General features: G+C 36.1%; 2 protein-coding genes and 1 long non-coding RNA gene across 6 annotated transcripts in view; 1 reads left to right on the top strand and 2 right to left on the bottom strand.

Annotated features, from left to right (window-relative positions):
- Nucleotides 1-274: 274 nt before the first annotated feature.
- LOC113680402 (plasma membrane calcium-transporting ATPase 4) lies at nucleotides 275-16,931 on the bottom strand. Of its 2 annotated transcripts, XM_027197438.2 has the most exons (10): nucleotides 14,697-16,931; nucleotides 11,752-12,157; nucleotides 11,040-11,149; nucleotides 10,420-10,599; nucleotides 6,274-6,468; nucleotides 5,181-5,372; nucleotides 3,950-4,375; nucleotides 3,281-3,541; nucleotides 2,346-2,521; nucleotides 275-1,923 (listed from the first exon to the last, which is right to left on the bottom strand). In XM_027197438.2, exons 1-10 carry the CDS (start codon nucleotides 16,200-16,202, stop codon nucleotides 1,920-1,922), a joined length of 3,456 nt encoding a protein of 1,151 aa, XP_027053239.2. In that variant the 5' UTR covers nucleotides 16,203-16,931; the 3' UTR covers nucleotides 275-1,919. The 2 variants fall into 2 exon arrangements, with proteins under 2 accessions (XP_027053239.2, XP_027053238.2); XM_027197437.2 differs by lacking the exon at nucleotides 275-1,923 and having other exon boundaries at nucleotides 2,252-2,521; nucleotides 14,697-16,808.
- Nucleotides 16,870-18,867, top strand: LOC149035436 (uncharacterized). Its single transcript, XR_016182456.1, has 2 exons — nucleotides 16,870-17,766; nucleotides 17,994-18,867. It is a non-coding gene; the product is annotated as an uncharacterized LOC149035436 (long non-coding RNA).
- LOC113680385 (C2 domain-containing protein 3) overlaps nucleotides 18,792-21,123 on the bottom strand; it is a 28,387-nt gene continuing 26,055 nt past the window's right edge. For all 3 annotated transcript variants that reach the window (XM_089192055.1, XM_089192056.1, XM_089192057.1), the window contains one exon: nucleotides 18,792-21,002. In XM_089192055.1, the coding sequence (XP_089048181.1) occupies nucleotides 19,589-21,002 (1,414 nt within the window). In that variant the 3' untranslated portion in view covers nucleotides 18,792-19,588. The remainder of the gene's footprint in view (nucleotides 21,003-21,123) is intronic.

The raw sequence follows: 21,123 nt of genomic DNA, 5'->3' as shown, positions 1-21,123 counted from the left end.
ACTTGTTTTTGTGTCTCTTTGCACTTCGTACCCTGATATGATCACCCTTCATGTGATCTCTGTCTGGACCTTAGTAACACACGCGGTGAGATTAAAATTCGTGTATCATCACAACAGCGTGTCTAAAAATATTCATATAACACTGTGTAATTCATGGACCTGATCCAATCAACACTTGTACATACAGGAACAGAAATTATTATTCTTGCAGCCTCTCATTAAACAAAACATTAGCTGAAGAAAAATTCTGTACAATCAAACCAAGCCGAAAGCGTAAGATTATATCCTTTATTACGCATGTTACACGGGAGTTCCCTATAATATCTTTATCATAATGATAATGCAAAGGATCCTATTGGTAATACTACAGTACCTTCAGTACGCTATGGCGAGACTCTCCATTGAATCCCGCCTTGAATCATGGTACAGCAAATAAATAATTAATTAAAAATAGACAACTCGTTCATCTTAACTTCCAAATATTGAAATGCCGTTTGGAGCAATCAATTTTAAAAAAATAGAAATACAGACAGCTATAAGGAATACACTGTTGCTATAGTAAGATCTAGAAAAGACCTCAACTCCACTATTGTTTATAACTGAAATTTAAACTAATTATATCTAAAACTACCACCTTAGCGCCATCTTAACTAGATTTTGGTTTGACATCAGCATATTTATCTAGAAAGCTTCTGAAGTCGGGTAAGTTACACAGGTAACTATTAGTAGCTCTCAGTTACCTTTGTAACAAGAAACTTTCTAAATACATAAAGGAGTTTAACCTTTGTCACCTGAAAATGATTGGCTCATGTTTCAAAAAAACTGCTTCCTCCACATTTCATTGGTAAAGAGAGGAAGAATTGACCTGTCATTTCTCCCTTAGTAGATGATTCTTTTGAACCATCCATAGTTTACCACTTGGCCCCAATAGAGAAACAAAATTAACATTTAAACTGTATGTCTAAATTTCCTGGTGTGAAAGTGCCAGTCTGAGAAAACAATTAAAAAAATATAAAATGCAAGGTGCAAAAGTAACAAATGGGTTCAATTCCTAAAATTTCTGGTAGAATCCTTGAGATTTTATGAATGGTAAAGTTCTGACCAACCCTTGAAACAATACAATGCAAAAATGGCATTGTAATTGCAGTCTCAATATATAATTACATAAATATCACCAAAATTATACATTTTAGATAAACAGTTGATCACTTGCCAAATGATTTCAAATGGTTTTTAACAGATTAAAATATCATTCTGTCCTTAAGGAACCTACTAAGAATTCTCTACATATAAATGAAATATTCAATCCCTTAGTAATTGCAGCATGTTGACTTATTTTGTTCTGAAAACTCTTCCAACACTCAATGAAAATAGGGAAATACTTTCTGACAATTAACTAAGGATCCAGAAAACTCAATCATAGCAATAGTGAAGTTTAAGGAAGGTTACCTTAAAGGATACAGAGAAAAGTAAGAGGAAAAAATTAAAAAGCCAATGTACTAATTTAATCACTGTTTTTGACACTTCAAGTGAGGAAGTACAACAGCAATGGAAAAAGCACCTTTAGCATAGAGGAGATGTTAAGAGTAAAGCTGGTAAAAAAATTCCTAACAAATTAATTTTCTGATATCAATGCATACTGATTCTATTAACCACTGAATTTCAAACCACTGTCATAAGCAATCTGTGAGACATTCAATGGCTTTCCTGAGCAAGAGATAAAGTATAAAAGGAAAGGGCTACTTAATCATTTTGTACTCTTTACTATGACTCAGTTGACTTGAACTGCTTGCAAATTAGATTTAAACATCTGTCAGTTAAAATTTTATACTTGGTTCTATCTACTCTGGAGACCAAAAGGATTAAGACAGAGGAGGAGAATTTTAATCTGTCCACACAGACTTCCACAGCAATCATGATCACCTGCATAGATTAAGAAAATGTTATATCAAAGATAGTTTAATTCATAAAAGAGTATGGTCAGTTCTCAAGTTAGTGTTATTTCTCTACTTTTGATTTTCAATACAGAGGCTGATAAGAGTGATCAGTAGCAACATAGAGCATAGAGCACATTAAGTGCCTCAATGTCCTGTGAATTAGCTTTACTGTGTTTCAGTGTAGAGTTACTTAAGCCCAACAGAAAAGTGGCCTGTTGAATTTCATGAAAGAACCAGCAATGCCAAGTGACCTTAATGATAGTGATCAAGCACTAATCTAATGGTAATGAACATGTAAGACATTTAAAGTGATAAACCCTTTCACTAGTATTTACTGACAATAATTTCAATCATGTTATAACAACACTAAATTTGGCATCTTAGACAGAGCTTTCCACACTTGCATACCGCTGTATTGCTTCAGCTCCAGGCTCAGTGCTATCCAAGGCAGATGGATACTGTGAATCATCATAAACCATTGCTGTTCGCACAGGGGCTAGCAAAGAATTAAATACTGCTGGAGATGCAATGGCTCTTTGACTTCGTCCATCAATAACACTTCTGAATGCATTTACCACTCGGATCTAAGTAAAATAAAACCCCATAGTCATTAAGGAACCACACACTACAATGGATTGAACAAGAAAGAAATAAGTGTACATCATGCTTTGCTGCAAAGAGTACTCATTGCTTGATGAATAATCAAGGGATTTTGTATACTGTATATTGTATATTGCAGAGGCAAGTGAACAAAAATACACGATAAGTCTTGGATTCTACTTGAAAAAAGCAGTCCAAACGCAGACAAGTGTATATCACCATTTAATGATGTAGCACAAGATTTGCTTTTCAAGTTTGGTGAAACTTTGCTATCTTCTAAAACCTTGCCAAAGAAGAGAAATCAATTAGTCAACTAAGGGTTGTTTCCAATCCTGCCTTAAGTCTTGTATAAAGCAAACCAGCTCAGGACCATACTGGAAGAATGTTTGTCCATAGCATTTTTTTTTAAGCATAAAGTAATTGCATTGAGGTGGTACACAAAAAGGACAGAGAGCTGATATTCTACTACCGTGGCCACATAACTTGATTTATAGTAGATATATACATGCAGTTTAAACAAAGGAAGACACACTCAAGGTATAAATGGGAATTTTAGAGTCCAACTTTGAGTTGGAAAAAAAAAGAGAAATTTTTTTAATTAACAGAACATCAGATCTCAAAAATAATTGTTGATAAAGAGATTCTGAGTAGTTTTTTTGACATGCGAGTTACCATATCAAAGAATTTTCAGACACTCAAAACAAAGAAAAAAGAATTGGTCTGGTATTATAACAATTACTTACTTGGTGTTGCAATCTCGTCAGCCCACGTATCCACAACAGACGAGCCTTGCTGTCCTTTGGTCCATCAGGTTCCACTATTGTCGCAAGGGGAAGTTCTTTTGTACCAAATCGACAAAGCTTTGGGAATGATGTCTTGGGAATTGTAAGGACAAGTTGTCCCCATAGCAACTCAGAAAATCCAAGAAAGACACACCAAAGCCATTCCTCCCAGCCCAGTCCTGTTACATGGAAGGCTTTACCAGTCAGCTCAATTATTAGAATCTGAAAAATCAACAAAGGCTGTTAAAACATTCTAAATCATATGAACTTATACCAAATGGATGTTCAAAATGTTGATTTTCAAATTAACCCTTGAACTCCCATGAGTGACCAAGACAGAATTTCTTCTCCCAATATCAATATAATATCAACCAGAAAAGTGATGAAAATAAAGAAAGATATCAATTTGGGGATAATTAATTGATCCTATACTAAATTCTCTGAACTAACATTATAAGAATTGTATGGTTGACAGTAAGGAGAATTACAAATTAGATCTAGGAGTTAAAGGGTTAATTAAGTTCAACAATCACTGTATCCAAAATAGAACAAAGAATTCATAGAACATTTACATCCTTAATCACTCTTCAAAATAGATTAAAATTGAACAACTCAACTCTTGACCCTTACCTGCACTACAAATGTTCCTGCCATGATGATAAGAAACACTGGGTTATGGGTAATACCAGAGAACACATTTCTCTCTCCGTGAACTTTACGTGAATTAATTTCATTAAAGAGTTGCATCATAACAAATGTATTAAAAACCATGCTAGAGTGAGCTGTTGGTTTACAGCGTGTTGTTTCCAAGTAACCGTCTTCTATATCAAATAAATCATCTGCCAGGAATACCAGGACAAACATGACAATCAGCTGGAATATTGAATGACCAAGAATGTTTCTAATCATTGTTCGCGAGATAAGTGGTTTGGTGCGTCCATAGGGTTTGCGTTGTAAGAGGTCTTCTGTTGGTGGCTCTGTAGCTAAGGCCAGTGATGCAAAGGAGTCCATAATTAGGTTTACCCAAAGAAGCTGTGTGCCAGTCAGAGGACTTACCTTTAAAAAAAAAGAGACTAAATAGAAAGAACCTGAGAAGGAAGGTATTTTAAAAGCAAGCTTGCTGTTGATTAGTATGAACCTATGGAGACTTTCCATTGTCAAAGTTTACTTACACTTCTTCAACAAATTAAAAGTCCAAGTAGATGCTATTGAAGGTTTGACTCAAACTTGCTTGTGGATTTGTTTACGGTTTGCAGCATTTTTTAAAACAAATTTCAAGGACTCTGTGTGTGTAACATATAGTCACATGGCAGCCAAATAGAAGAGGAAAAATCAACTTGAAGACACAAAGTAAAATAGCTACAGCAGTGCAACAAAATATTCCCATCTTTGATCAAGAATGGAGCAAAAAGAAGGGAAAACTAACTTGATGATTTTAGCATATGTCTGACAATTATGGTTATGGTTATAACCTGGCTAAAATTTCAGCCTTTGTTACCCCCCTTTCAGGTGTTTGCAGGATATTGGGGACAGAGGTAAACCTGGTAGGGATGGTTGAGATTCTCATACCCAGTTATCTGCATCTCCCTTGAGAACACCTGAGACTATGATGCTGAATTGAGGACCAAAAGAGAAAAAAAACAGCTTGCACTTTGAGACTGGTGCTTTCCTAAGGACGCTCCAGTAATAAGGATAATTTTCTTATGTCACATATCTGTGCATTAACTCATTCCATTCTTGAAGCATTTGTTTTCTAATGAATAAAAATTAATGGGGTTTTAATGTTACTTCATACATGGTTTGTCACTGGCTAACTAATTAAATTAGCCCACATTAATGAGCACTCGTACATGTACCTTACCTGAACAACACAAGCACCAATAAAGGCAACAACAATAGCAACCAAGTTCACAGTCAACTGAAACTGCAGAAACTTTGAGATGCTGTCATAGACATTGCGCCCCCACATAACAGCTTTAACAATGCTCCTAAAGTTATCATCAGTTAGAATGATGTCAGATGCCTCTTTAGCAACATCTGTTCCAGCAATACCCTAAAACATAGACAGGATCATGTTCAAGTTTGAACTGCTACCTGGACATCAAGAATAGTCACTATGTAAATTAGTAATGAAGTAGGGGAGTGACCCATGTAATTATGTAATGTTGTGTTAATATTAGTTAATAATTATTGTGGTGTACAGTTTAGCTGAGTATTTTAATGATTTGTGCTGTACTTTGACAAGCTAGTGAGGCAAGAAAAAAGACAAACAATGAGTAAAAATAATATATAGCTTTAGCCAAGCCTAAAAGCAGAGCTCACATTTTTTTCCCCTACACATCCCAAGTGCACAACACCTTGCCCCAGCCAGGACTAGAATGCAGGTCTCCTGACTCAGAGCCCAGTGTACTGACCACTGGACTACTGGAAAAAGCCATGGTGTTGGCATGCCCTCAGTACAGTTGACCACACACATTAAAAGTAGCACCTTGTATGATCAGCCGTACGGTCGTACAGTCATAAGTCCAAATTTTTTCAGCTTGATGGGTTGCTACTACCATTTTTTATAATTATGGGGCTACGCTCTGTGAGCTCTGCTATTAAGCATTACTACACACCAAAATGTCTAATAAGAAAAGCAGATAGAGAGCATAATATGTGCAGATGACCAGTTGAACAGGTTTTTCTACAATACAAAATAACCAATTGTTCAATATGGCAGGATATTTGTACTCTATCCACATGTCATTTGTACCTTACAATGTGCAAATTTATGGAGAATAATGCTAGTTTTGTAGTATTGTAATCCATATATCATTGATATCTGGCTCTTAGACTCTTAAAAATGCTGACAGTGTGATTTGAAAATATTATTCATACTTGGATGAAGTTTTAGTTTGCAATATCTGTAAGCCACTGTGATGTTTAAGAAATTCAGGAAATAGAAATCTTACCATGGCAAAGCCAACATCAGCTTTCTTCAGTGCTGGACCGTCATTGGTACCATCACCAGTCACAGCCACAATTTCCCGTGTTGGATTAAGCTTGCTGTCAATGATGCCCTTGACAAGAGTGTACTTGTCCTGGGGTGAGGATCGAGCTAATACACGTAAGTTGGGCCACACTTCATCAAACTTCTTCTGGCTAACCTGTACAGTAAAACATGTTCATATGTACAAGCTTTGTTTCAAAAACTTGGATGGCAGTAGACCTTTTAGCATCATACATCATATATTGGTTGCACTGTCCAAGATGGGAAAAACAACAGTTGCAGACAAAAAAATTAACTGCAAAGTATAAGGAAAGGTTGACTATCACTGCAATTGTAACTGCTAAAATATTTGATTTGTATTTCCTTGTAAATGAAAAGGATCCTAAACTTCAGAAGTCAAGTAGCTATACTTCCTCAACTACTGGTCGCAAAAATTGCTTTACAATCTGCATGAGTAAATGGTCAGAAATATGACTTTGTTTTGCCTTGATTTTAAATTGTTCTGGTAGTTTTTCAGTTTCTTTTAAAAACAGATATGGACTTGTGAAACAACAAAGCTTTTCATCATGTCTTGGCCATTTTCATGATGAAAGACAGTGACATTTTCCTTTCTGATGTTAATAATGTACATATTTATAATAGTTGACAGATTCCTGACCACTTTATCCCCACCTTTTTTAATGCAAGAAATCATACATTTCTTTCTCTCCTGTACATTTCATGGAAATGAAAGATATATTGGATTTATAAAATAAGCTGATGTTGGGTTTTCAAGAAAATCAATCCTTTTCCCATGTTACCTTGAGGAATTATCAGTTCATGTACACCATTTGTGACTTTCTGAAAGTTTTAATTAACTGGTGGAAAGGGTGGCTACGAGGGGGGGTTAATATTTGCTTGTGAAATTGTTGCTTTAATGTGCCAACTATTTTGGTGTTTTTGTCTCAACCTGTCTACTGCTTTGTTTCTTTCCATGCACCTCCTTTAACATGTACAGAACCCCAGCATAACCTGAATATTAGACATAAGATTTATAAATCTCCTAAGGATAGCTTATCAGTTCCTTGTCGATATCTACTAGTTTGGATTATATAGGTTGTCTTGATTTATGAAATTTTGACAAAAGTTTACAATTGCCTGTCATTTAGTAATTTGAGAGCCATGGCCAGCAGTCCACATCACAGAATTCCTAAGTATTCTGAGCCTACAAAAATCATGCAACTAACATGAGATTTATGAATTTCCTTGAGATTGGTTAGCAGTTTCTTATAAAAACATACTATTTTGGACTATATGGATTCTCTTGATTTTTGAAATTTTTTAAAAAATTTGCAACTGCAGGTCATCTAGTTATGTAGGAACCATAACCTGAAGTGGACCCCACATAATTTCTGAAGTGTCAATGTCCATGGCTCTGTATTCTGAAAAAGCATTAACCAAGTGTTCAAGATCAGATTAAAAATCTAAAAAGCATTCTGAGCCAACAAAAACCATGCAACTGACATGAGATTTATGAATTTCCCTGAGATTGCTTAGCAGTTCCTTATTAAAACATAGTATTTTGGACTATATGGATTCTCTTGATTTCTGAATTTTTAAAAAAATTTGCAACTGCTGATCATCTAGTTATTAAGGAACCATAACCTGAAGTGGACTTCACTTAATTTCTGAAGTGTCAATGTCCATGGCTCTGTATTCTAAGAAAGCTTTAACCAAGTGTTTGACATTAGATTTAAAAATCCCCTCAAGATCACTTTGCAGTTCCTTATCATCATATGATAGTTTAGATTGTATAAGATCCCTTGATTTGTCAAATTTTCAGAAAAATTTCAGACTGCTGGTCATTTACCATATTTACCTGTGTATAAGTTGACCCCCCATTTTCAAAGTCAAAAATCAGATTTTTCATCATTTCTTGTCAAAGAAGAAAAATTCAGATAGAAATTCCCAAAAAGTTAATCCCTTAATTCTGATAATGTACTGAAAACATGGAGAATTAAAAAAACTGCAGAGCAAAATGTAACCATGCACTATGAATTTTATTAGCACCTGTTTATATCACCACAATTTCAGCATACTTGAACACTTTGATTTACTGGAGAAGTAATTTACCATATTTTGTGAGTCACATTGAAAATGAAATCTTCCTGCATTTAACCAACCCTTATCTTAAAGTTGAGTTTGAAAGGAGATTACGTAGACTGAAGGAATACCTAAGAGCTTTGAAGGATCTCACGTAATGAACAAGACTGTCTGAGACAACAGCATTTGCCAGGTCACTAAGCTACTGAAATCGTTTGATGAAAACAAAAGTTCAGCTCCATAACTAGCAGTAAAGCAGTAAGGAAAGATGTCTGCTCTACAGTCTGAAGACACAATAGAAATTAGCTCCAGTAGCTTTGAATCAAGCCACTTAAAATTTATTATTTCAACCTTTTTCTGGTGACAAAGAATGTGCTGAAAAGTGACAAAACTCAAACACAATTATAACTAGTTTTATAAACGTAGTTTTCCTAACAGACTTCAGACAATTGTTATGCTAATTTCTTGGATTGCTTGGGTCAGGTCTTTGTGTATGACTCATGTATAAGTTGAGGGTGATTGTTTGGGATGATTTTTTGGTCATAAAAGGTTGACTTATACACGAGTAAATATGTTAGTTGTTTGAAAAGTTTGACCAGCTCTTGGATATATGACCACTATAAGATGCTGTTTGAAGCAAATACTTGAGAAGAATTATGGTCAACTTGCCGACGCCAACTCGCCAACGTATAAAATCGAGTAGATACGTCAGCGAGTTGGTCATCAATCCAATACAACTAATTAGAAGTTAAACATACAAAAAATTAAACGATATTTAGTAAAAAAACACTGGTGAACATTGGTGAACATCAAACAGAAGCCTAAACATTGGTGAACATTAGTGAACATCACCAATGACTAGAACAGCTTAAGACGCGAACGAGTTATTGTGCGACAACAACACCATAAAGACTCATCATGTCAATTGCTCAGATTTTTTAAAGAAAACTTGGCTTTCTAGACAAGATCTTTAGTAAAAAGCATTTCTTTTTATTTGCAACAAAGTTTATAAGGATCTTAAGGCGAATAAAGCGAAGTAAACATCACCAATGACTCTAACAGCTTCAAACGCGATCGAGTTATTGTGTGACAACAACACTGTAAAGACTCATCATGACAATCGGTCAGATTTTTAAAGAAAATTTGGCTTTCTAGACAAGATCTTTAGTAAAAAGCAATTATTTTTATTTGCAACGAAGTTTATAAGGATCTCAAGGCGAAAAAAGTAAAGTAAACATCGCCAATGACTCTAACAGCTTCAGACGCGAACGAGTTATTGTGACAACAACACCGTAAAGACTCATCATGTCAATTGCTCAGATTTTTTAGCAAAAACTAGGCTTTCTAGACAAGATCTTTAGTAAAAAGCACTTCTTTTTATTTGCAACAAAGTTCATAAGGATCTCAAGGCGAATAAAGGGAAGTAAACATCACCAATGACTCTAACAGCTTCAGACGCGAACGAGTTATTGTGTGACAACAACACTGTAAAGACTCATCATGACAATCGGTCAGATTTTTTAAGAAAACTTGGCTTTCTAGATAAGATCTTTAGTAAAAAGCATTTATTTTTATTTGCAACAAAGTTTATAAGGATCTCAAGGTGAATAAAGTAAAGTAAACATCACCAATTACTATATCCGCTTCAGACGCAAACAAGTTATTGTGTGACAACAACACAGTAAAGACTCATCATGTCAATCGCTCAGATTTTTTAAGAAAACATGTTCACCAATGTTTAAGCTTCTGTTTGATGTTCACCAATGTTCACCAGTGTTTTTTTACTAAATATCGTTTACTTTTCTGTATGTTTAACTTCTAATGAGTTGTATTGGATTGATGACCAACTCGCCGGCGTCTCTACTCGATTTTATATGTCGGCGAGTTGGCGTCGGCGAGTTGGCGTCGGTGAGTTGGTCCATCAGTGAGTTGACTGGTTACCCTTGAGAAGCCATTTTGAATTCTTGTTCACCATAGAAACCAATAGAAACAAAATTACAAGGTACATATTTGTACAGCTGCCCACCTTTCCTGAAGAGTCACGGATGAGTTTGTTGAACTCCTTGCCTTCCAGTACAAGAAATTCACTGTTAGGTTGCAGGATGCCACATTTGAAAGCAATGGATCTGGCAGTGTTTACATTATCACCTGTAACCATGCGCACAACAATTCCTGCACGCTGGCATTTTAAAATTGCATCTGGTACCTGAAAATATTCCACAATGGGTCAGTTTCTCTGGAGGTTACATGCTAAAAGAACCAGGAACTTAATAAAAACTACAGTGGTGATGAAAAAAGATTTCACAATAGCAAAACATTCCAAACAAAATTAAGTACAACCCAAAAACTTGTATCTACACTACCATGCAACAAAATTTGTGCAAATGTAATAAAGTGAAATTATCCATATAATCAAAGACCACAATTAACATAGAAAACCTAGCAAAAACGATAAAGGAACCAAAACAAAGTAAATTTTAAAGCCTGTGGTAAATACTTATGAACATGACACTTAGGTAGCACCTAAAATCTACCTTCTTCAGTGTTCAAGTTATAAGAAGACAACACAAAACTCCAAACTCTGAACACTTGCCTTCCTTTTTCACCTTTAGTCTTAACAAGATGTTAGCATGTTGTATAATTTACCTCAGGTCGCACAGGATCTTCAATTCCAACAACTCCAATGCATGTCATGTTAGACAACACTTCACCTTCATTTTCCCAGTCTGGCTCTATTTCTACACTCGCTTCTCCAACTAAACAACACATCAAAATGCAGTGAGTCTCACATTATTAGAAAGGCCACTTCAATATTTCTGGGTAATGAATTGATGTTATGATTTGTGTATGTGGAGTAGATCATGAACAAACGAGTCAAAAAAAAATCCTAAATTTAGACTAAAAAATGAATGACTGCTGCTGAATGCACCCTAAATGCAGCTAAATTTGTTCCAAATTTCAAACGTCCTTAAATAAAATTATGTCACCTAAGGTACTACATTTAGTCTGGTTTGCAACAAGTCATTATATCCTTGTTAATCTCAACCAGTCCAAGGAGTAAGAAAGCTTATGTTGAACCCTTTCACTTGCCTTCATTCCCAGGCCTCATGAGTAACTCTCCTCATGGTCTGCCATACAAATCTTATAATGTCATCTCAAAAAACTTGGTATTAGATCAACTAATAATTCCTTATTGATAATTCTCTTTCTTCTTATCGCTTGTCTGTTTAATTTTGTATTAATATTGTTAGGAGAAATTCTTTCCTGGTCACATAAATGTTAAAGGGTTAATTCATATGCATTGTGATTAGGATAAGATTGTTGTGAACCAAGTTTTCATAACTCAATATTTTCCAACCTTTCTCAGGAAGAACTCCATTGGCTGGGAAATCTCTGTAAGCCAGGGTGATGGTCCTCAAACCATCAGAGGCCATTGGCTCAATTACATCTTTCACCATCTTTTCAGTATCAGCAGCTGTAAAGGGTTTGATTTCACCATCTTTACAAATGACAGATGTACAGCGACTCAACATTATCTCAGATGCACCCTTGGAATATATTCGAAATCCTCCACCAGGAAGACGTACAGCTGTTGTCATGGATTTCCTTGCAGAGTTAAAAGTGTAGACCTTGACAAAACTAGACTCTGGGTTATTATCTCGGTAATCTTGATAAGTTTCACCAATTTCAAGCACAAAGCCAAGCAATGCACATTCAGTTTTATTTCCAACTTGTGTTGGGAGACCATCAGGAAGTTCTGAAGGCTAAAACCAGAGATAAAAAATTCAATTCACTGCAAAAGAATAAAATCCTAAGCAAAATCAACATCTCTTTTCTTGGGGAAAAAAAAGAACAAAAACATTGTCTTAACTTCAATTGCAATGGTAATGCCAGCATCTGGCCACTGATGAATACTTTCAAGTTAGACTTTGCTTTATGTCACAGATATAGACACAATGTTTCCAAACAAATTATCATGGCAACAAATCCAACAAAATTTTGCCAGAAACTGGTACTAAAAAAGAGCCCTGTTTATGGACACCATAACATGATCAGTCTAAAAACCAGTCCAACAAGTAAAAATGGAACTTGCCTCAGCCCATTATGTCATCACCTTTTTTAATATCAAAATCTTCTACAAATTGTTCAACATTTTCTTAACAGTGCTTTCCTTACCACTTTATTTTGAAAATACACTACAGAATTCAGATTGCTCAACACTAACTTTTGTTAAAGGCCTCAATTTTGCATATTGCAAAAAAAGAAAAATTTTTTTTGAATAGCAAGTTTTGTGATTGCCCATTTGATCTCAGCTTCTTTCTACAAAGTATTCTAGTTTGAGAGCTTTCATAAAACTTCATGAATAATAGTAACAATAATAATGAAAATGAAAGGTGTCAGACACACCAGCATCAAAATAAAAGAAATTGTCTACAATTTTGTTCACTTTGCAAACATATATTATTTATGACAAAAACAGACAAGTGCCTGTGATTTTTGTACAAGGAGATTATTGGACAACTTATGACAAAATAATAAAAATTTACAGGCCACCAAACAAGTGCTATTTCACTAAATCATCATAGCTATGATTTATAAAAAAACTAATTTAAATTTCTTTCACATAACACTAAAAAAGAGAGATACAATAACCATTCCATTTGCATGATGACAATTCAAATGCACGAAAAAAGTCCAAAACATTTAATAAACATATCATCTCTGCAAATGACAAGAAAGCCTACCATAAAAGGAAAGTATATGGGCAGAAAACATCTGTTTTTCCTTCCTTGAGGAAAGAGGGTTAATTAGTTACACTAGGAAATGGTTTTTGAGGTTTACCATCTGTTCCAGGATTTATCTTGAAAATATAACACAATTCCAAAAAAAATAATAGCAAATTTTATTTAACCTAAGGAAATAAAATAAGCCCACTTTTTCATGGTTCAAATTTCTGTTTACCAGTTTATCATCTGTTCCAGGATTTAACTAAAAAATAAAACACAGTTCCAAACAAATAATGGCAAATTGTATTAAACTTGAAGAAATAAAACAAGCCCACTATTTCATGGTTCAAAGTAAAACTTTCTGTTTACTAGTAAAAAACTATTGGAAAATAGTGTATTTCAAACAGATTTCTCTATTGTTTTTTTTCCCCGTCCTGTGCAAAGGTTGGTGAAATTAACACCTCAGAGATACTGCTATTTTCACTGGGCAAGATGCATAAGGCAACTGACCTTGGCAATACTTCTTGTTTACCTTGTTTTGAAAAATTATTGATGATTAATTTTTCTGTATTTATAGATCAAATTTTAGTCAAAATTACTGAAGCCAAATCTAATGTCAGCAGATAACAACTTCAACTGTCTGTAGACATACAATTGGATACTGATGATTTTAGCAGATGTTGCTCTCATTTCTTTTGGTACTTATATTGAAATTCATCCAAATGATTTTGTGGTTATCTGCCAAAAAAAAAAAAAAACCTTACATGTACTTTTCTGGTTCACCTTCAAAAATTTCGAAACCATGCATTTTTTAGGGAGGCTTTTTATGTATTCATGCACATATATGACTTTTTCAAAAGGAAAATGTCAAATTCATTCACATGCTTTAACTTGGAGAAAGTAATAATTCAGTATCATTTGGAAATGATTACTGTTATGCTTGTAAAGCTACTAATATAATTCAGGAAGGGATTACCATTGACATTGAAGGGAAAGCCAAAAGGGACAACAGGAAACCAAGCTCAAGAGCTACACAAGGGAACTGATGTTGTTAGCCAAAATATATGTTCTGTTTGTGATATTAAGATGCAAATGTCATTAATCAGTATCAATTACAGAATAAACTCGATAAATTGGATGGAAAACTATTGAGAGATACATATCATCTTTTGATTTGGCTTTCATTAGCACTGAGTTATATACAAAGCCTTTCTATACTAAAACATCGACCAGTCCACTCCCACCCTCCCAACCTCCAGCAATAAATTTCAAACCGACTTTTCCTTCAACAATGTTAACTGTCATGACATGAAAACCTTAATCAGATTTTTGTAGATAGTCTTGTGAACTGTCTGCAATGTGTTCTTCATTATTTGTGAGTACAGACGCACCTTATATATAATAGCTAAACCAACCACACTATTACATGACAAATTTCTTTGTTTTGTGATTATTCATTGATGAATCATCTTGTGTAAACATAGATGACTTTTTTTTTACCTCTTTTGCCCTTTATTGTCACAACTGACATATAGAAATCTACTAACAAACAACCGGACATAGAATGTTTACTCACCAGTATGTTGGAAGCGTAGCTACTGTTTATCGCAATTCCTTTACAGAGCAACTCAACCAGTGTCTGTGGCAGCTGTCCTTGTTTTGGCACTTCTTTGTTATGATTGTCTGCTAGATAACTCTGAACTACAGTCATGCGATTTGTGGTTAGAGTTCCTGTCTTGTCAGAACAGATGGCTGTTGCATTGCCCATGGTTTCACAGGCATCAAGATGTCTGACTAAATTATTGTCATCCAACATTTTCTTAACAGAGTATGCCAAAGAAATTGTAACAGCCAGTGGCAGACCCTCAGGTACAGCTACAACTAACACTGTCAGACCAGTAATAAAGGCATTGACGTAAGCATTTAAGTGCTCACTTTGCCAAGAAGCTTTCTCGTTGACATACTTTCTGATGCTGAACTGCAAGACCATGACAATAATTGTTAGGAGGGCAGCAGCCACACCAAGCCAACCAATACTGACTGCCAGTTTTGTTAACTTTCCTTGAAGGATGGACTTCTCATCCTTGTCTTTCTTTTCCTTTCCATTTGAATCAGAATCTTTCTCCTCATCCAAGTTGATATCCTCAAAGTCATCCTTACTGGCTTTAATGGATGGTGACTGTGGTGCTTCTTCACCCTTCCCATCTGGCTTTTCTTCTCCTTTATCACCATGTGTTCCAAGCAAAGAAAAGATTATTCCCGTCTGTGAATTCACTCCCACAGCACAAACCACCATCTTGCCACTTCCCTCCATAATGTGGGTTCCAGCAAGTAGCAGTGGGTCTCTCTCTAGTCCTTTCTTAACAAGATCTGATTCTCCTGTCAGAGAGCTCTCATCAACTTTCAAGTCATTACACTGAACAACAACACCATCAGCTGGCAATAAATCACCATATTTGACCTGGCAAAGGTCACCCACCACTATTTCGCTGTTCAGTACTTCAATAGGTTCTCCATGCCTCACAACTGTAAATTTGTGTTCGCTTTCGATTTTATTCTGCAAGCCTCGAAACTGCTGCTCCTTTTGATAATCGTTCACCGCAGTCACTAATGCCACTATTATCACTGCAACAATAATAGCAAAGCCATCGATCCAGCCAGTGTTGTCTTCCGACCCCTCGCACTCCTCTGGCGCAAAAATTCCTAACATTAGGGATACGACCGCTGCAACGGTCAGAATTATAAGGATGATATCCTTGAAAGCATCGATAAGAAACTGGAGAAAGGTTTTGGGAGGTTTTGGTGGAATGAAATTACAACCGAACACTGCCTTGCGATTTTCAAGGTCTTCGGGAAATCCACCAATTCCTCTCTCAGAAGAAGTGTGCAGCTTATGGATAAGCTTCTGCACGCCTCCAAAGTTTGAATTTAAGTAATCTCTTGCTTCTTGTCCCCTGTGTTCCATCAGCAAGGTAAGATCTCTGATAGAAAGATCTGAAAAATCGGCGACTGCATTGAAATCCAGCGAGTCGAGCGAACGCAAGGACTGCTGCTCTTCCTTTTTAATAGAAGGTTCTGCCATGATTAATCCTAGTTTACAAAATGTAAAGTTATATTTATGTTAAAAATCTTACACAGCTCTCGAATCGAAGCCTCGTGGGATATACCTTTAATTAAACTCACAATGGAGAGTTCGATGGTTCCACCTCACTGTTCAAAAACACTGCAAAACTCTTTTGTCCTTGAGATTTAGGACAAGCCAGAAGATCAGTTTGTCAGCGACCACAGTTACGCCAACAGATACTTTCCAGTTTGGAGGGTAGAAACCGAAACTTTTCTTCACAAGTTTCTTCTCAAACAAATGGACAGAAGGATGCCAGATTCCTGGGCTGTGTGTCACTGCTCTTACCGAAACAAATAAACACGATTTTGTCTACTGCAGGTCTGCTTACTTCCTTGCTCTCTACTACCAACTTCACATTATTCCAGGAGAGAACTTTTAGTTTTGACAACTCCTCAGGTCGACTGAGAAACAATCTTTCGCAAGCAAGCAGCTTCTAACAATAACAGAATGGAAGACACCAGCCCAATAGACAGACTCGGGCACGCCAGGTCTTGTACCGGGAAATTAACAATAGAAAACTCTCCAAGGCAGATTCAGGCCGTAATATCGATGTGCTTGTCAAGGTGAACCAGATCGCCCCTTTGACTCTGTACAAAAGAACAAACACAGGTAATTCAAGAAAACAATCCAGTTCACTCCTTTCACGAAAAGCTTCCTATCAGCGAAGCAAGGTAAAATTTTGCCCTGAGGCACGTGATGAACAGCTTGTGATTGGCTATTTTGAATCCTCTTGACATTTAATTGGTCGATGGTCGCTATGTTACAAGGACGTCATTCGCCGGTGAGCCACAGATTTGCCGCGCCCTCCAAATGGTAGCTTGATCACTGTGGCTTTTGCATGCAGTACCGCGTCATACTTCGGCGAAAATATTCTTCTGAAATGGCGAATAGCTTTGCAATAAACGAAGACACAGTCATATTTCATCTATGAGAAAGGTTGGCTAGGTGCTTATGAAAATGGAATGAAGGTGCAATTCTTATTTCTCATGTGAAGTTAAAGGAAACAGCTTTTTGGGGGCATACATAGAATTTCCCCGGCTATAATGATAAGTGTAAAAATTAAATTACATGATTTTAGTGGGAGTGTTTGGGCTGTCCGAGAAAAAATTTGCATATCGAAAAATAAATTCGGTGGTTTTCATTTTTGAGAAAATAATTAGATCTGACGAAAGATGATACAAGACGATTCCACTTTAAAATGGTATTTGTATGGAGATGTTTCCGAGAGAGAGACAGAGACAGAGAAAGAAAGACAGAGAGAGACAGAGCGAGAGAAAAAGTTAATATTACAAGGGATAAGATTTCCTAAAATAACGATGATTGTCGCCCCTATAGTGTTCCTAGGATAAGCTGTTAAAAAATCTATCATAACATTTATTTATATTTTCTTTGAGTATTTTTTTCAGGTCAGAGGAAGTAGGTGCAATTATGATTGCGAATATAAGATTTATGGAAAAGCTTTGATTTGCACTACAGAGGTGTTCCAAGAATTCTCTGAATGGTTGACTGGAAATATACCATTGTAATTGATCCGTTGCCGTTTTCTGATGAATAATTTATTTTGTATGATTAGTTTGAACTTGAATTTCTACAAGACATGCTGTGATTTTCCCACTTCTTTAATTTGCCCTTGCAAAAGGGACATTATTGAATTTGATTGTCTTATCTTTCGGGTCATTATTCGTTATTGTCTGTCGAAGAATACATCTATCGATCCGATGTAAATCAAATTTTATTATTTCAAATCAGGTGCGGGCTGACCGCCTAATTCGCTCCTCATTAATACGGTTATATCTGGTCAGCGGTGGTAATCTTTATAGAGGAGAGAAAAGATGGCAGGTGAAAAGCTTGTGTTCAAGGAGGTTCTTCCAAAACAAGGACTCCTCTTCACTGAACAGACGCCAATGCCGGTTCTTTGCAAACCCAAGATAATGCCAATGAAGTCAGTGACGCTTGAAAAGCTGGAAACCATGCAGAAAGAAGCCCAAGAAGCTGTGAAGCGCCAGGAGCAGGAACAGAAGTTACATGGTGGATTTACCTAGCAACGTCAAGGCCAAACAAAGATTAAGGTTTTGTGGTCTTTGTCCATAGCAGAGCTGCTTGACGATCCAGTACTGACTTAGTTCTGTACGTGACTAAAATTTTCTTCATCCAATATCAAAATAAAACAACTAGATGACAAGCAGAGCTATTTTTTTGTTTCGTTGGTTTGTCTACAAACATATTTAGGAATAACAGTTACAGTCCCTACAAATGACAGGACGTCTTAAAGTGTTCACGTGGGATTTAAAGGTACCGTGGATGGTTGCAACGGAAAGATTGAATAAATTTGGGAATGTAATGGAATAGGCGTGTCTCGTATCAGGCAGTTTTGCTTTGATGAGTGATTTTACCCAGATTGTACAAGTCAGAAACTTCTCCTCTGTTGTTAAGACGTACAATCCAACATTAGAATGAATGGATCGAGATCATAAAAATTTATGCATGACTGTTGGTGCAAGGGATATGACAAAAAATTTGAGAGTCAAAGTATGAAACAAAAAAGTATTCTAGGTTTGTATGGTATATTTATTCAACCATCACTAGTAAATATTTACAAATAAATGAATTCCATTGGACCAGGTTCTTGTCTCTCTAGACCTTAAATCTACTATGGACTGCTGGGGTAAAGTTCTGCTTTTGGTTCATACAAATTAATCATTCTACCAGTCTTCTTTGTAACAAAGAACAAAGGAAGAGCACCAATGTCACATTGCCATTCCAAACAAATGGGACAAATAGTATCGTTCTGTTAGGAATTTAACCGCCTGACACTATGAAACCCAATGTGCAACAGTCACTCAGAGCTTGCACCAATCTGATGGGTGGAATGACAAGACAAATATTTGACTTCATTGAGCAACAAGAAACAATGCTACTTGTGCCTGTATTATCCAATTTGTAACTCATCTCACACAAATATCATTTTTCCCTTGCTTACATCCCCTACCTCAACTTGTATATGCCCACTATTGTTCCTTATAGAAAATCTCATTCACCTGCACATCTTTTTGTCAAAGTATTGATCTTGTGATAATACTAAAGGGATTATTTTCCATTGATGTGAGTCATATCTATGTTTGAATGCACCACTGATTTTCAAAAACTAAAAGCATCCAATACCATGAGGATTTCACATGATTTGGAAAAAGTAATTAGCATACAGCCAAAAATATGTGGGTACAAGGAAGCTACACAGATGAAATAAATAGCTGTCAATATCTTTTTTTTTTAATTTGACAGGAGTGAAATATACATGACCATAAGAATGCAAATGGTTGCATCACATTGTTTTAAACATAGTCTTACAAACTCCCAGAATTCAACTTGAAAATTCTAGCTATCCTATCCACCTCTGAATGGGAGATTGGGGGCCTTTCATCTTTTTTGTCTTTATAATATTGTTTCCTTTTTGCAAATTTCTCAGTCAGGTTTTCTTTTGTGCATTGGTTGTTTCTTGTATGTTGTGAATAAGCTAACAGCTTGGAATGTGAAGATGTGTTTGAGGCTCCCAGTCTAAGCGCCCTCATAGACTCCTCTAGTTGTTCTGAAGGCATGAAGAAATTTGGCAACATAGCACTTGTCTGGCGGTGAGACAGAGGGTATCTAGGTAATGAGTCTTGTATTACCATTTTGTTTGGAGTTAAACTGTTATTAGATGCATGTTCATTTGAGTAGGTTTCCTTAATGTTATCATGATTAGATGTAATTTTTCTGCCTGCAGCAGAAATATCACCTGATTCAATACCGGTTAATCTAGTGAAATCTTCACCACTATCATTACTCTTACTGCTGTCATCAACTGACTGTTTTCTTTCAGCTTCACTTGACATCACATCAACATCCATGTTTTGTTCATCCTTATCACCAAAAATACTGGAATGATCATCATTCCGGTCACTCACTTTATTTTCTGTCTTTTGAAAGTTTGTAACAGTAATTCTCTCCAGTTCACCAGCTGTATGTCTGTTACTTTTTAATCCAGAAGGTACATTTAACATGCCAGGCTTTTCAGCCTGGCTCAAACCTGAGTTTTCTTCTTCTTCACTGCTGAGCCAGCTGTCTTTCAAATCAGCAAACCTTGTGTCATTAGTGTTGTCCTGAACATACCCACTAACTGAAAAGTCTCCTGAAATATCAGTGAGGGAAGGTTCCCTTTTCAAAGGTGGCCAGCAATCTATGGTAACAGATAACTGGTTCTCCTCATCAGGTAAACTGTCCAAAACTGAAGTATGTTCTAGACATTCCTCTCTACATTTTGCAGAAGGTTCTTGAAGTTCACAATAGTTAGGTATTGTTGCCCCACTATCCAGCACATTATCTACAGTTCTTAGAGCAGTTTTTTCATTATCAACAAAGCTACTGCTTTGTTTCAATTCTGGGGTCAGTTTTGGAGAGGGCAGTATGTAACCATCAATTCTGACTTGAGTCATGTGTTTGCCATTCAACCCCATATGTTCATCACAATTCTCTTTAAATACAGCTTCAGCCAACTTTCCTTCCAAGACATTACCACTGCCAGTCATGTTTTCAGTTCTCAATGTTCTTGAAGATTCTAAAGGAAAACTTACTGTTTCATCTCCACCAGAAAAAAGGCACTGTGGGTGGAGAGTGGCCCACAAATCTTCCCGATTGTGGCCGTCACCATCACTGATAGGATTTGATCTTAATTTGACAGTTAAATTTTGCTGAAGAATGTCTAGTTCCTTCATATTATGCCTAAAAACAAAAGATTGATCAATGAACAGAGCAGTAAAATCAAGATTGCAAAACAATAAAACACCATTCATACTTAATTCATGTCTTCAGAGGTACATGGAGAGAATTACATGTAGACATA

The sequence above is a fragment of the Pocillopora damicornis genome, chromosome 13 (genome assembly GCF_964200805.1).
Source record: "Pocillopora damicornis chromosome 13, jaPocDami1.2, whole genome shotgun sequence".
Lineage (NCBI taxonomy): Eukaryota > Metazoa > Cnidaria > Anthozoa > Scleractinia > Pocilloporidae > Pocillopora > Pocillopora damicornis.
This window is presented reverse-complemented; position numbering and strand designations above follow the sequence as displayed.

Excerpts from the sequence above, each read along its gene's own strand:
- LOC113680402 (XM_027197437.2), bottom strand. The coding sequence starts at position 16,202 with ATGGCAGAACCTTCTATTAAAAAGGAAGAGCAGCAGTCCTTGCGTTCG. Across the intron at positions 10,600-11,039 it reads AAGATCCTGTGCGACCTGAG|GTACCAGATGCAATTTTAAA; the intron begins GTAAATTATACA and ends GAATATTTTCAG. Across the intron at positions 2,522-3,280 it reads TGACGAGATTGCAACACCAA|ATCCGAGTGGTAAATGCATT; the intron begins GTAAGTAATTGT and ends TATTTTACTTAG.